The sequence below is a fragment of the Girardinichthys multiradiatus genome, chromosome 15 (assembly GCF_021462225.1).
Source record: "Girardinichthys multiradiatus isolate DD_20200921_A chromosome 15, DD_fGirMul_XY1, whole genome shotgun sequence".
Lineage (NCBI taxonomy): Eukaryota > Metazoa > Chordata > Actinopteri > Cyprinodontiformes > Goodeidae > Girardinichthys > Girardinichthys multiradiatus.
The window spans coordinates 84,835-98,499 of NC_061808.1; the positions used below are offsets into that span (position 1 = coordinate 84,835).

General features: G+C 40.4%; 1 protein-coding gene across 1 annotated transcript in view; it reads right to left on the bottom strand.

Moving 5' to 3' along the window:
- Positions 1-13,665, bottom strand: part of mei4 (meiosis-specific, MEI4 homolog (S. cerevisiae)) — a 72,567-nt gene that overhangs the window by 34,786 nt on the left and 24,116 nt on the right. The window contains exon 4 of the mRNA XM_047387481.1: positions 719-844. Coding sequence (XP_047243437.1) covers positions 719-844 — 126 coding nt within the window. The remainder of the gene's footprint in view (positions 1-718; positions 845-13,665) is intronic.

Consider the following 13,665-nt stretch of genomic DNA (forward strand, 5'->3'; position numbering starts at 1 on the left):
TTTCACGGTGCCAGGCAGTTAGCACTGGTCTGACTCTTCCCATCTATCTTTTAAACACTAATTGCTGTTTGTCTGTTTAGGTTAAAGGCTCCGCAGCGAAGTGGTTCTAGAGGCTAAAATACAATCTGTGTTTCTATTAAGGAGAAGGTCAAAAACGGTTGGGAAGGCTAAAGCAAATAAATATCACTTGGACCCCTTTAGTGTTCTCTATGTTTTCATTTCCAAGGGCCCCCACCGACATGACACTTTGGTCCAACATTACAAAAAGCTGCCCGGACAAACGAGGCCGCTACCTGGCGTGTGACTCAATGACAGATGTTTGAATACACACAGGAAGGAAACTGGTGGGATGCTGCATCGATTTCTGTGGTTTAACAGAGACCAGGGCAACAAGTCTAAAGGGTAAAACGTTTCCACCTAAAGCCGAGAACAAAGAGAGCCATAAGGTGAGAAATATGTTGTAGAGAAAAACAGTCTGTGTGGAGAAAACTCAGAAATAAACAGAGACAAAGACAAATGAGGTGGCTGAGACAAAAATCATAAAATCAAAATAATTTAAACAGACAAGCTGCTTTCATATAATGTAAATGTGCATCTGGAACACGGCAGAGTGAGGAACACAAAGCTGCAGCTTATCAGGAGACCACAAAAGGAGTGAGAAACAAAAGCATCTTTTGTCGCAAAGCCAAACCAGAGCGATGCAGAGTGGATTGTTTACCTGGGAGGTCTGCCAGAGCTGCTCCGCCAGAGAGCTGATCTCTGACAGGATTTGACAGATGAGTAAGGACTTTGATATACTGCTGCTCCCCAGTGCAATCAGGGACTCCGTCAGCTTCTCTGCAGCCTGCAAGGAAGGAGACAAAACAGGTTTTATAGACAGAACTCATCAAGTTTATAATCCATGATTTACAAAAAACAAATAACAGCATCTTTTATTAACCAAAACCAAATATAAAATATGGAACAGTGAAGGAAAAAGTTCCTCCACACCTTTTTCACAGGAACTATGAGGAAAAGTATCAGGTGCTACTGATCGAAGCCATGGATTGAGCATCATAAATTTGAGCACCTCTACAATGCCAAGCAGTGACCTTAAAGAAGCAACTGTTGCTGTCTGACAAGCTGGGAAGGGATATAAGGTCTAAACGATCTGAAGTCCATCAGAGAAAGATTATTCAAAAGGTGGAAAACTCCTCAGACAGTTGCCAATCTTCCCAGGAGTGAACGTCCCAGCAGATTCAGCCCAAGGTCAGAGTGTGAAGCTCAGAGAAATGACTGAGAACTCAACAGCTCCAGCTCAGACTCCACAGGCAGGTTAGCAGGTTAAAGTTTAAAGGTCATGACAGTGAGCCAGTTGGCTGTTAGGAAGGGTTGAAGGAGAAAGCCTCTGCTCTCTAAAAACAAAATGGCAACAGGACACAGGTTGCAAATCTGTATCTGGATGAAGGACGAGACTTCTGGGAGATGTTGGACCATAATGGACAGAACCGTGCTTGGAGGAAGCCAGACTCAGACTATGTAGTCAATCACCTCATACCAAAGTGGTGGAGGGCTGATGGTTTGGGCTTGTTTTACAGCTAGAAGCAGGGCGCCTGAACTGCTGAATAGTCAACCACCACACATTCTCAACAAATACTAATGGAACCCAACTGATTGGTAATAATTTTAGCCTTGGTGCTGCTCATCTACCCTGCTCTGACAGAGGATGCCTTCATGCAAAAAACATTTAATAAATGATATGCTGAAGCCGTGACGTCATACAGCTCTGTAAATCTGACGAATCCATGTGAAGATGATCAGCAGGCATGTCTGCATGTTCTCTTCACATGGATGACCGGCAGTAAAAGGAAAATAAAAAACCTGAAATTCTAATAGCTTTAATACCTCGGCAGCTGATTACCCTCGAGCACTGACTGATACAAGGACATTATGTGAAATAGTCTGAAATGGTAATCATGTGAATAAAACTGGACTATTGTTCAGCTTTTCTCTGGTGCTCCTCTTGCTTCCTGTCCCTCCTTTCCTCATTTCAACAGTAAGTTATCTAGTTTATTTATTTACATCATTATTAAATCCAATTATTCATTCAGGATATCTGACTGAATAACTGGAATTTTTTGGGAATCTCTGACTCTGGAATGTCAAAGAGCGTTGATAAAATTATTCAAATATACTGATTATGTGTAATAAAAATATATAATATTTGAGTTTCACATCTTGAAATGAGGGACAAAAAAATAAACTGTCTTACAATAGCTGGAGATAGGAAGAGGGAAGTCTGAGCTTCAACTACTTTAATCCTGAGTAAATTTCTTATAATGGAGACTAAACATTTCTGCACAAACACTGAATATATTTAATGTGTTGACTGTTATTAACTGTAAAGCACTTCGACCTTTTACGACATTGAACAACACCAAATATATGGGCTCAGTGCATAAAGGCCTAGATACCTCAGCCAAGTTCTCCAAGGACAAACAGGATTTCATACAAAATGCTGCAGCATCAGAAAACAAATACAGCAAAATGTGGCCTACTTCTCCTCTTTTAGGGCTTGAGACACATGAGCCGAGATGGATCCAATATGCAAGAGGCCGATAAACGTTCTTCAAGTAGACAAAAGAATGACACGCTGAAGATGAGATGGGTGTGAAGCTGTATGACACAGAGTAGACCATCAAACTATGCCCTCTCTCTGACAGGTTATGGCATGAAAAATGTCTGCAGCACAAACACAGCCGCAGAGTGACATCTGTCTGCTTCCACTTGGGATTCTGTAGTTAAACCTGGATCATCTGGGTTCTTCATCTTTTCCAGCGTCTTTCTCTCCTGGAGGAATGTACTTCTGCAGGTGTCACAGGCAAACCAAGCCTAAAATGAGAGCTCTCCTTGTGGATGTGATCCGCTGCGTGCAGGGACCTCTGCTGGATAAACCGCAGCGACTGATCATTACTCCTAAAGATGGGACACTTTCAGAGGATCTTTGCCACATTTTTCTATTCTTTGGCCATGAAACACAAATTCTTAGGAGAAACAACCCAATCTTTTACCTTTCTCTGTTGCCTTTTAACTTTGAATCACATCAGTTAAGGCAAGGCAAGTTTATCAATGTAGCACATTTCAGTAGTAAGACAATTGAAAGTGCTGTACATGAAAAAAAGAAAAAGGTACATTACAGTGGCATAAAGGTAATTAAATAATTAAAGAGAATTAAAAAAAAATAATTAAAAAGATAATAAAAAACCAAACAAATAAAATAAAATAAAAAGGAAAATAAAAAAAGGACAGGAAAGTTGGATTAAAATAAGTTTTTAATCTTGATTTAAAGCAACTTAGGGTTTCAGCGCTTTTACAGTTTTCTGGGAGTTTATTCCAGATTAGTGGAGCATAAGAACTAAAAGCTGCTTCTCCATGTTTGGTTCTGGTTCTGGTTCTGGTTCTGCAGAGTAGATTTGAGCCAGAAGACCTGAGAGGTCTGGGTGGTTGATACATTGACAACAAGTCTGTAATGTATTTTGGTGCTAAGCCATTCAGTGATTTATAGACTAACAGAAGTATTTTAAACTCTATTCTCTGAGCTACAGGGAGCCAGTGTAGGGACTTTAGAACCGGGTCGATGTGCTCCACTTTCTTAGTTCTAGTGAGGACGCGGGCAGCAGCGTTCTGGATCAACTGCAGCTGTCTGATCCACTTTTTAGGCAGACCTGTGAAGACACCGTTGCAGTAATCAATTCTACTAAAGATGAACCCATGAATTAGTTTTTCAAGGTCCTGCTGAGACATTAGTCCTTTAATCCTGGAGATGTTCTTTAGGTGATAGAAGGTCGACCTTGTTACTGTCTTTATGTTCCTCTGAAGGTTCAGGTCTGAGTCCATCACTACATCCAGGTTTCCAACCTGACTGGTGGTTTCTAGCTGTATTAACTAAAGCTGTGTGCTAACTTTTAAACGCTCTTCCTTTGGTCCAAAGATTATTACTTCAGTTTTGTTTTGATTCAGCTGAAGAAAAAAGCGCTTGAATGGGTTCATGGTCACCAGGTGACATCGTAACGTATAGCTGTGTGTCGTCTGCATAGTTATGATAACTTACGTTGTTGTTTATTAAAATCTGAGTTAGGGGGAGCATGTAGATATTGAATAGGAGGGGCCCTAAGATGGACCCTTGGGGAACGCCACATGTGATTTTTGTGTCTCTGATGTAAAGTTACCTACTGACACAAAAAAGTCCCTGTCCTTCAAGTAGGATTTAAACCAGTTGAGTGCTGGACCAGAAAGGCCGACCCAGTTTTCTAGGCGCTCTAATGAAATGGAGTGATCAACAGTGTCGAATGCTGCACTAAGGTCCAATAATACCAGCACTGTGGTTCTTCCACAGTCTGCATTTATACGGATGTCATTGAACACCTTGACAAGAGCAGTCTCTGTACTGTGGTGAGCAGGGAGCCTGACTGGAAGACATCGACGCGGTTGGTCGTTGTTAGGAAGTCTGTATAGTCTCTCTTTACAGATAATATAGTGAACCTGGAGTCCAGTCTTTCTCCACCTGCGTTCAGCTTTTCGACACTCCTTTTTTTCACTTCTCCACGGAGACATTTTCTTCCCAGAAACGACTTTCACTTTAATTAGAGCAATTGAATCAATGATGTCCGAGATTTTAGAATGAAAGTTATCTACCAGCTCATCTACAGTGTTACAGGGCAAAGTGGAGGTAGAAGAGTAAATCTGGTTAAAGGTTTCAGCAGCACCGTCCTTAAAGATGCGTTTTCTTGTCATGTCTCTTTGGTAAACTGAGTCATTGCAGATGATGGTTTCAAAAATAACAGAAAAGTGGTCAGATAGAACAACATCAGTTACAGACACCTTGGAAATGTTTAGACCCTTAGTGATGATCAAGTCCAAAATATGTCCCTGTTTGTGCGTTTGCTGTTTAACATGTTGAGTCAAACCAACATTTCTAAGAGTGTCACATAGATCTATTGGACTTCTGTCTTCAGGATTGTCCATGTGAATGTTGAAGTCTCCCACAATAATTAAATAGTCATAATCAACACATATCACAGATAAAAGTTCATTAAAATCACTGATAAAGTTTGTTTTGAACTTAGGAGGCCTGTAAATATTCAAGAACATGGTTCGGACCGGGCTCTTTACCTGGAGAGCCAAATATTCAAACAGATGAATAAAATCCTCCTTCAATGCTTCTGATTTTTTCTTAGCAACGTCATCAATGGCTTCAAAGTGTATGATAAGGTTTCCTAGGGTCAGGCACTCTTCTGTGATTGCCAGAATATTCTCTGAGATATCTGACACAATGTTACTGGTACCAATCACAACTTCTATGTTTCTCTTGTTGCAGAATGTTTTAATCCCATTCACAGTCACAATGTTGCCCACTATTAGGGTTCTTGGTCTGGTGGGGTGCTTTTTCTCTGGCAGCTTAGGAGAACACTGTTTAGAATGAAGATTGTTCTCATACTTTTTAGTGTTCTCAGAAGATGGATCATTTCATTCTGTATCAACATGTTTGAACGTAGCTTATTTACATGATCATCATTATTCTGATTTGCTTATTAATAGATTTATTCTCCATGCAGCTCGTTTTCATTCTGCATCTATTTCATATGAATTAATTTCATATTTATATTAAATTCAGCATTTTACTGCGATCTCCTCCTTGTTTAATGAGGTTTCATTTGGTAAAACGACCAAAACAAAATGGAGAACAAAAGATGGAGAAAAGCGAAGTGAACAGAGGAGCAGAGCCTGCTGGTGGAGGAGAAGAAAGGAGTGTTAAAGGTAGATTTGGTTCTGGGATCACGGTGGGAACCAACAGACATTCCCAGTAGATCAATGCATCGTTCCCTCTGCTTTCAGCACCAGCCTGGAATGTGAGCAGCTCTGGTTCCTGCTGCATTCAGAAGCTAGAGAGGAGATAGCAGCACCAGAGAACTTCTCCACAGATGTTGGAGATGATCATTTAGGCTGAGGCTGCTGACATCATCATGAACAATACAGCAGATACTGATTCACCTCATTTACATCTTCCTGCTCTGGATATAGAGCTCAGATTATTGGACTGTTGGAGACACTTTCTATTTATGTAGATCTATATTTTTTCTACATTTATTTTTTAAAGCATTTTACAGTCTGTAAATATTTAAGTAATTCTGTTCTATATTGTTTGTAATTTTCTTCACTTTTTATTATGGTGATTAGGATTTCAAGCAGTGGTGTTGCAAGCTTTTCCAAAGTGTGGGGGATGTTTTTTCTGGGGTGGGCATCGGCTATGAATTGATTCTTAATGGCTGTGTGTTTTATGTATTTATTTTAACATAACTTCTTCAATTCAATTCAAAGATACTTTATTAATCCCAAAGGGAAATTAAATGTTGTTGTAGCTCATATTATGAAGGTTTCCTCAAAGAGACGTTGTAGATGCTGATGGCTGTGGGCAGGAAGGATCTCCTGTAGCGCTCCGTCTTACAGCAGATCTGAAGAAGCCTCTGACTGAAGACACTCTGTTGTTGTAGGACAGTCTCATGAAGAAGATGCTCAGGGTTCTCCATAATGTTCTTCATTTTATGAAGAATCCGTCTTTCCACAATGATCTCCAGAGGTTCCAGAGGAGTCCCCAGAACAGAGCCAGCCTTTTTTATCAGCTTGTTGAGCTTTTTTAAGTCCCTGGTTCTGATGCTGCTTCCCCAGCAGATGATGGCAGAAGAGATTACACTCTCCACAACAGACTTATAGAAGATCTGCAGCATCTTGCTGCAAACACTGAAGGTCCTAAGCTTCCTCAAGAAGTACAGTCTGCTGTCCCTTCTTGTAGATGGCTTCACAGTTGCATCTCCACTCCAGTCTGTTGTCCAGGTGAACACCGAGGTATTTATACTCCTCCACCACCTCCACTTCTTCTCCCATGATAGAAATAGTTTTTTACTTATTAAGCTGGTCGTACTTGCTAAGGCGACATGTATTAGCCAGTATCTTTCAGAAAGCAACCAGGGAACATTTCAAATTCATAGAAAATTACATTAATTCAGTTTTTATTTAGTTGGTTTTCTAAGGTAGAGAATAATTATAATGAAAAATTGAGCAAAAACAATAGGATTCAATAGGGTTCGCTGGGACAGGCAAATGAAAGAACAAAGGGAGAAGCAGGTGAACAGCCATGGGCTTGGAACCATTGGCTTTCCTGCCTTAAGTGCCTGTCTTGTGTTTGTTTTACATTCGATTTGTGCTGAGGAAACACCGGTATGTATTGACACAGAACATTGTTTCTCTGGACGTGCTAGCATATGTTAGCCAGAAAAAGCGGTCTCTCGGTCACCCACTCACTGCACCCTTCTGGTTAGGCAGTTCCAGGAGGCATCAGCAAATCAATAAATATAGGTTTAAACTATACTATTTTTTAGTTAAAGTTTGTGAAAGAAGTCAGTTGAAGCAGACTGTGTGATTTCCATCCCAGGTGCAAGTAAGTGTTAAGATCCCAGTGTAGTTTTAAATGTTTCTAGGATATATTTTAGGATGTGGCCAGGAGTGATGATGACAGAGAGGCAGAAGAATGTTTTAGTCACGTTCAAATGAGGTGTGGAAACAATCATCTCATCTTGAATGTGAATAAAACAAAGGAGATGATTGAAGATTTTAAGAGAAACAGAGTTAGTGGGGAGATATCATGCTGACAGTACATAACAACAAACTGAATCTTAATCCCAAACATTATTTTGAAACTTTATCTGAAGGGGAGGTTTGATGCTAAAATGATTACTTGTCGGTTGTGCAATAAAACTGTGCAGAGTTTGAGGGGTTAAGTGCTGCATTGTAAAATTCATAGGAATGAATCCCACTGTGTTTTCTCATGCATTGGCACTGAATATAAGCAGACATTTTGTAAATACGCAGCTTTTAAAGCTCATTTCTATCGGACTCATAATATACCTGCACCTTTACTTGCTGCAACAGCAGTTGTGTCAGATTTGAAATGTGTGGTTTCCCTGTGTACACACCAATTTCAAACCATAAGAGAACTCATATCCTCCTTAAAAGAGCATATAGTGGAGGCAGGAGCTGTGGCATGTCCAGTAGCTGGATGTAACAACATATTTACTGTCAAATCATCATTTACTGCTTATATGTCCAGAAAACACAGAGCTTGTTCAGTAGATAACATAGGTGAGCTATACAAGAAAACTATTTCTCAGTCGTCATGTAAGAATGTTTTCTAGAACCTAAGTGATGCAGCAGCAAATGAAAGCACCGAGTTGCCAGATTTCAGTGGGACCTTTCTAAAGAATGTGTTTATTCTACCTAAAATTGCAAGGACAGCTGGTTCCTCCAGCCTCAACATTCCAGACAATTGTAGAAGAAATGCAAAATTTCCATGAGTTAGGACAGGATTACGCTTTAAGTAAACGCCGATCACTTTTTAAAAATGACTTGAGTCTAACAGATGATGCTATTGCTAAAATCTGTGATTGTATTAGAGACTCTGATCTGTTTTCTGCGTGTCACAGAGGACCACGAAGGACAACATATTCCACGTTACTCAGGTGTTCAAAAGTATGTTCAAATACATTGAGCCTCTAAACATGCTATTAGGAGATGCAGGTAATATGAAAGAAAGGGTTGCTTACGACATACCTGTGATAAAATCATTAAAAGGTTTGTTAGAGTCTGAATAATGGAAAAATTCAGTCTCTCAACAGTCTTGTGAAACCAAGTCATTACTTTGTGACATAAATGATGGACAAAACTTTAAGTCTAACCAGTTCTTTACTGACAATTCAGGCTGTCTGAAACTAGTTCTATACCAGGATGCATTTGAAACTGTCAGCCCCCTTGGCTCTGCTAAACAAAAACAAAAAAAACCCACAGAGTCATTGCAGTCTATGTTTCTGTAGCAAATGTACCCACTCACATACTCTACAATACTAATCACATGTCTCTTGTATTACTCTGTACTGAGAATGACCTAAAACATTTTGGAAGTGCCATGGTTTTCTCTGAGTTGTTGACGGATGTAAAATACTTGGAAGAAAATGGAATAGGTATTGATGGTGAAACTGTCAAAGAGGCCCTCTATTGTATTGCTGGGGATAATTTGGGATCACACAGCATTAGTGACTTTTACAGACAACTTCAGTCGTGCTCCTTCCTTTTGCAGATACTGTGAAATTACAAGGAATGAGTTTATGAGTGATGCAAATATATGTGGCCCAGAGCGTACCCGTAAAGTTATGATGTAACTATTGATGGTTTACAACCTGAAGCCAGTCAACGCATCAGAGGCAAAGCTCAACTCTGTTTTGAACACTTTGAAAGCTTTTCATGTTTGCCAGCCTGGTCTTCCACCTTGTTTGGGCCATGATATATTTGAGGGTGTCTTATCCTATGATGTTGCACTGTACTTGAGGAATTTCATTAAAAAAAGGAAAAAGCTCACATATTCCCTTTTGAACCAGCACATTAAGCAGTTCAAGTACCAAGGGTCTGATGCTTTCACAAAGCCAAGTACCATAAATGCTGATGCATCCAAGCTAATCGGTCAGGCCATTCAAAACTGGAATTTCTTAAGGTTGCTGCCTGTGGGGCGTGGCGCTAGTAGTGTAGGGGTTAAGCGTGTGACCCATGTATAGAGAGAGTCCTCGAAGCGGCCGTCCCGGGTTAGAGTCCCGGACCCGGAGACCTTTGCCGAATGTCTGCCCCCTCTCTCTCCCGTCTGCCTACTGTTGGAAAAATTTAAAAATAAAGACCTCTAGTGCCGCAAAAAAAAAAGGTTTCTGCCTGTACTGATTGGTGACAAAGACTCAAAGGATGATATCTGACAGTTGACTCTTCAGCTTAAAGATACCATTGATACGATTAGTGCACCAAATATTTCTTTCCCACAGTAAGCTTATCTTCATGTTATGGTCCAAGAATATTTGGATTCAAGAATCCTTTTATTTTCAGAGAGCCCATTGAAATCAAAACATTATTTCTTACGACATTATCCGGCACTAATTTTAAAATTTGGTCCCTTAATCAGGTTGTGTACAATGCGTTTTAAAAGCAAACATGGGTACTTAAGGAGATGACAAAATTAAAAATGCAGTGACCGAGTTTGACTTTTCAGAAAGCTATACTAGTGTATCAACAAACATACAATATAAAGACACATCATACAAAAAAGGCGATTTCACTGTGTCTAAAAATGACAAGTCTATAGAGTTTGGAGAACTTCTCATGATTTTAATTTAGAATGATCCAGCTATTTATTTTGTGATTGATATATACAAGGCAGATTATCATTTTGAATACCATCTGTATTCAGTAGCCAAAAAAAGTACAGTGTTACAGTACATTAACATTAATGACTTGGTAGATTTTTATCCATTACCATCATACACTATTAATCCACTGAACCACGGTGTGTCGTGAAAATAAACATTCTGTGGCTGGTTGATAATGGAGAAACCACATTGAAAACACACATTTCTTAGTTTAAAAAATGTAAAATACAATTTGTAAATATGTCAGTTTTTTCTCTTTAGAAATTTTAAAGATGCAGAATAGGAAACTGTGTAAAACACAACCAATAGTGCTCTATGTACGGAATGGTATATTTGGTTTTCTCTTTTGAAATATGTGAAATTTCTTTCCTTAAAGAAATGGCTGATCTGGAGCAAACATTTCTACATACTGCTATCATTGAGGTCTTGTCTGACCTTCTAGAGATGTCTAAAGACGTTTTAGAAGAAACCTTACAATCCCTTGGAGTTGAGACATATAAAGACTTTCAGTTTATTGAGGAAGCTGATTTGTTGTCTGCATCGAGACCAATTCAGGCCTTAAAACCCCTTGCTGTAAGCCCTTTTATTACAGTATATTTGTCTTTATACACATTCATTCTGAAAAAGAAAATACATTCAATCTGTTTCTGATAACTGTTTGCATATTTATATATGGGTTTTTTTTGTAGGCCAGACTCCTGAAACCAGCAGCTCATCTGCAGACGTCACACCAAGACCTTCTGAACCCCTGTTGTCCCCTTCACCTGCAAGTTCAACCTCTTCAAACAGCTGCCAAAGTCCAGATGTAGACTGGGTCAACAGCTTTGTGATACCATGGGATAAGTTTCCAGAAGAACTAATGGATTCACTGGAGAGAGGAAAACGACCAAGTCCATGAATGAGAAGGAAGATAAGGATTGCAGTTGGTGAAATGAGGCAGAAAAGCTCTTGCTCAAATGAAAGGCACAGTACTGAAGTCGCAAAAAAGATGGTGGCAAAATATCCTAAATCTCTTCAAGACATAATAGAGGGAGACGTGATTGGGACTGGATACCACTCTTATGAAGGAGTTGCAGTATAAGATGGAAAATATGAAGCGTTCTTCGACCCCAAAATAAGAGAAAGACGGCATCACAGTGATGATGACACAAATGAAATCCCTGGAAATCTGGATGAAATCCAGGACACTGATGGATGTTTTAAGTGGGATTTAAAAGTTCTCCCACTTGGAGAGAACTTAGAGAGCATGAGAAAAAATAAAAAACAAAGAGGATGGCTGAGAAAACTGGAGAAAATCCAGAGGAGATCATGAAGCTGACTTATACCCAGCGTAAACATGTCAACCAGGGGAAAGACATAAAATGTCTCCATGAAGAGTGGCCATTTTGGTTTGATGAACTTGGCATGAATATTCATTTCAAAAAACTAACATGAAATGGACTAAAGGAAAGTTTTTTACACAATATTGATCCAAAAGGGAAAAGGCTCCTCCACTACATTAACACCGTGTGCATATGCAAAAGTAAAAGGTTCCTTAAGGATGTGGCAAAATACAAAGTCTTGAGAAGACACCTAAGTGGATGCTCAGAGGACGTGAAAGACACGGTGCTTTTTTTTCTTTCTGCTCTCGGTGGAGGAGGACGCTTTTTCTCTGTCTCCCACACCCCTCCTATATCTGCCCTGCTTCAGCTCTGTGTCTTGTCTTTGGAGCCTCTTTTTGCATATCTTCCAAATTCTTAGTTATGGATTTGGTCAGCTGGTCTCTCAATGCAATTGATCAAATTTTCTCGAGGAGAAGACAGGGTGAAGGAGAGCCCAACTTGTTCGGGCTGGACGTTTTTCTCTGGATACACAATGGACTCCTGGCAGAAGTGGAGGATTGTATGTCTGTCGATAATGTAAGTTGAGGATGTGGAAGATATGTATATAATTGGATGTTTGATATCAGGATTTCTGCTTTTTGGAGTCAGCAGTTACCTGGCATATCGAGAAATTCTGAGAATGTCAGCAGCTGTTCTGGCCATTGTAAGGCTGCCTGGCATGTATGATGGGATCTTCAGAGCGATCAACACTCAGATTGAGATGTTACGTGAACTGAATCGCAGACTGGATGTGATCCTTATACAGGATCGCAGGCAGGTTGCGGTTCCTGGACTCAGGGGTGAAATGGGATAAATCTTGGAGAAAGTTGTTCGCTCGGATCTGGCGAAAGACCAGGAATTTGGCTGTTTGGATTCACCTTTGAGAAGCACCAGCGGGACTCTCAAGGCTGACGGAAAATTAAGAGTCAGCCTAACCCAAATAATTATTGTTTTTCTGAATCTGGCTCCCCTGCACGGCCTTGATGGCTGGTTATCTTCAACTTCTCCTGGAAGTTATGTAAACATGACGCTCTGCTCCCTCTGCCCCCTCCCTTACCTGAGGACATCTGTGGACTTGCTCAGAACTTTGTGGCCGGTTGATGAACCTTCCAACGAACCATCAAGGACAATGGCCTCTGGGACAGTGCTTCATGGACTTACTTGCACACACTCACTTACACACACACACATGCTCAAGATAAACAAATGCACCCCCTAAAACCACCTTCACCGTTCCCGGCATGATGTTGTTTTGTCAACTTGTTGCTTCTTTGTTCTGAGGTTTTTTGCAATCTCAAACTGTATCCTGCTAAGGATAAAGTGTGAAATATGATTTATTTCCTCTACTTTCCTAATGTGGCCTCTTTTCTCATCTAACAAGGGCAGCGCCTGTGAGTGGGCAGCAAAGCCTCGGTGACCCGTCCCCCCTTGTCTTGTGTCATGATGTATGTTTAGATGGGTTGTACTGGAATTCTAATTTCCCCTCGGGGACCAATAAAGTATCTTTGAATTGAATTTGAATTCTTCTGCTGTCCTACTTTGAAGAGAGGGAAGATGCCATGTTCAGCTATGTAGACGACAGGTGCCTGGGAGGAGAAGTGCAGATGGAGCAAATTCCCTTGACTCCCACCTATCTTGTGTGTGGTAAGATAACATTCTTATTTGTATTTATTTTTGTAGTTGTCTGTATTTTCTTTATTTGCTTTGTCATGACAAAGTTTAGGGTTACTGTTGGCTCATTCGTCCAATTAGACTTTAAACCACCTTACATGGTGCAGTTGGTAGCACTGTTGCCTTGCAGCAAGAAGGTCCTGGGTTCGATTCCCGGCCAGGGGTCTTTCTGCATGGAGTTTGCATGTTCTCCCCGTGCGTGCGTGGGTTCTCACCGGGTACTCCAGCTTCCTCCCACAGTCCAAAGACATGCCGGTTAGGTTAATTGATCAATTTAAATTGCCCTTAGGTGTATGTATGAGTGTGTGCTTGGTTGTTTGTGTGTTGCCCTGAGATGGACTGGCGACCTGTCCAGGGTG